Raw genomic sequence first — 2,818 nt, 5'->3', positions numbered from 1 at the left:
TGACTTAACTATAAACTAATACTAAACATGTAAATGAATTCTTATCTATCTTATCTTGTAACTCTCTTTGATTACTTCTACAGCTGATTAGTCTGCGGAATAAATAGACATAATGGTCTATACCTATTTATGGATAAGAATTCAGGATATTACTAAATAAAGTAATATCCTCCAAATTTTATCTACCTTTTAGATAATATATTAATTAACCACCTTTAAGTGTTAATTTCATGTAACGATACACCCCGTTACATACACAATGGTTGGTCACAAATGTGCACCACACCCGAGTGCTGGGTCTAATTACTATTATTTAGTAATTGACCATCCCCTTAAGTAGACCAAGTGCACTTAACGGGGACTGTGTAACATTAGGGCAACTTTAGCTCGTTACAGAGGCTTTCAGCATTGTAGATATAGATCCTTCTTTATCTACAATGCTGAAAGCCAACTTCAAACACAGGTAATTGGGGCCAGTGCAAGAGAGTAGGCCAAGATAGGCGGACATGTCTTCAATCTAAGGTTAGTTCATCTTTAGCGTCGATGCCTTAAGTAGCTTACAATATGTAACATAAAATTTTACTAAAGGACGGTGATTCGAGTTGCAGCAAAACCAATTATTTAATGGTACGAACACTGTTGAGACAATTGATTAGCTATGGGACGCGTGCATTTATATTTTATAGTATTTTGATTGGCTGTCGGTTTTTTTGGGAGCCTAATGTTTTCTGTTCAATGAAATCAAAAATTTCTTCCTTGCCACGAATAGCGCGCATGCCGCAGAACCTCCGCGGCCACTCCCTATCAGAACACGCAAGCCCTGGGTGCCCGACGCGGCGCTTATAAGAAGGTGCACACCATCAGGACCTCCATCTGGCGGTTTGTCCAAATGAGTTTTGCGCATGGTCTCATTGACCGATAAAATTGAGGGCATTGTTCCTGCATTCGGATTTCGGATTGATCTTAGCTGCAGATTCCCACACATGCGAATGTTTGTGTCGTATATGCCACCAATAGCGATATCGGCACCAGAATACCTTCCGCCCTTTGGGTCCTTGAAGATATTACTGACGCAGGTGAATTTTTTCGTCGAAGCCGGCGTCCTCAGATGATGTGACCGGGGACGAAACATCTCGGATACTTTGGCAGAGGCGTTCACTTGTAGCTGTGATTTGCTCCTCAATGGTCCGCGTGTATTAATCGTGGCACGAATTGTGGTTATGGCTTCACAACCTGCAACAATCGCAGATGACGCCAAAATGCGTTCCACGACCGCATCCTGCACCGATTGGCGAGCCTCCATGATAAGCAATTCAACTCCGCAACGCAAACGAGTGATGCACTATTGGCTCGGCGCGCTCCTTTAGGTGCTGTATCACTTAAAGCCGACTTGACGCTTTTTAAACCAGCTTCATGATGCGAGATAGGATGGTTGCTCTGAAGTCTCTCTGTGATGCGACCTGTGGACGCTACTTACGCGTCATGATGTCAACTTTGAATGATTCAACTCGACCAAGGACAGCAAACACAGTGTTGCCAATTCCCGCACAGATACGATAATCGAGGCACCGCTTTTAACTTTAAAGTCTCTATTTTCGTCGTCCATGAAGACTGAATATGTAGTAAAATTGTCTAATTTTTATTTTTTATACTTCAGCTCAAGCTCTACATTTATCGCTGCAAGGCATTTTTATTCTCGACCGCATCGCTGTTCAGACTTTCATCCACAACAGCGATTACTATCTACAATCTAACACAGAGCATTGTGGCATGTAAGACACAAGCACAATTTTAATAAAAAAGACGTAAAAGTTCTCCGACCATGGGAGAAGACACTTGTGACAAGAGATTAGCTTTAGTTACCAACACAATTAAGTATCTGGCGACGTTTGGTAAGCCATATCGGACTCAATATTTTACATATATTGCTGCCTGCATCGAAGATGCTTATGCTACTCTCAATATATAGAACTGAATTGGCGCATGAGCTCAGTCCTCGTAGCACGATAGATGTAGTACCTTGGTGTGCCACAATAGCGAGATGTCGACGAGCGTATGGCCGTTGAAAGTGGAACCGTCGTTCGAAATAGTCGTCTTTTTACCAGCACAAATGAGATTTTCCATGCAACTAAGCGCCATGCGAGAGCCAATCTTCCAAATAAGCTGTGCCTTTATCTAAATTGCGTCCGGGCGTTCTTCAGTACAATGATTGCGGCTGGAGCTCAATCAAACGTAAGTGCCAAAGTATTGCCAATAAAGGAGAATTATAGGCGGGGCTTACCACCATCACTCGGGGCCTACTATTCTATGACACGTCATACAGATTTGTGAAATAGTTGTAGCGAATTTTGTAATGCGAGTTTTGACAGAGAATTTGCTTGAACTCTGACAATACTACAAAGTGAAATATATAAGTAGTGGAATGTTACACGAGCATTTTTGCCGAAGAAAATCCATATTTTGGTTCTTAAAACATTACATAATTATCAATATCTTTAGGCCAAGATATAATACGTGTGGGCAGCCGAAAGGTTAGATTTCGACCTGGTGATAAAATGTACATTATGCTATTAGAGTAATCTAGAAATAGTGTTAAAGTGAGAGTCTGAAATCGGAAGACCAATGGAATAATTGTGCGACAGACCATATATAAAAAGTTCGCCAAATGCATATTTAAAAATCGCCTGCAGCATCGGCAGCGATGGAATTGTCGGCAGCGGCACTGCTCTGGGCCGGAAAATATTTTCTGCACTTGGGACGTCTTCCAGGTCGATGCCCATGCTGCCGGCACCCATACTGGCGACTATAGCACGACTTG

General features: G+C 42.2%; 1 protein-coding gene across 1 annotated transcript; it reads right to left on the bottom strand.

Moving 5' to 3' along the window:
• Nucleotides 1-741: 741 nt before the first annotated feature.
• CCR75_002292 (uncharacterized protein) lies at nt 742-1,303 on the bottom strand (the record flags this gene model as incomplete). The annotated part of the gene is given in 2 exon segments (XM_067960390.1): nt 742-801; nt 812-1,303. The coding sequence occupies 2 exon segments, from the start codon at nt 1,301-1,303 to the stop codon at nt 742-744; spliced, it is 552 nt and encodes a 183-aa protein (XP_067817503.1).
• Between the last annotated feature and the right edge of the window lie 1,515 nt (nt 1,304-2,818).

Source organism: Bremia lactucae, linkage group LG3, assembly GCF_004359215.1.
Source record: "Bremia lactucae strain SF5 linkage group LG3, whole genome shotgun sequence".
Taxonomy (NCBI): domain Eukaryota; phylum Oomycota; class Peronosporomycetes; order Peronosporales; family Peronosporaceae; genus Bremia; species Bremia lactucae.
The sequence above is the reverse complement of the archived record's forward strand: the minus strand, read 5'-3'. Positions and strand labels throughout refer to the sequence as shown.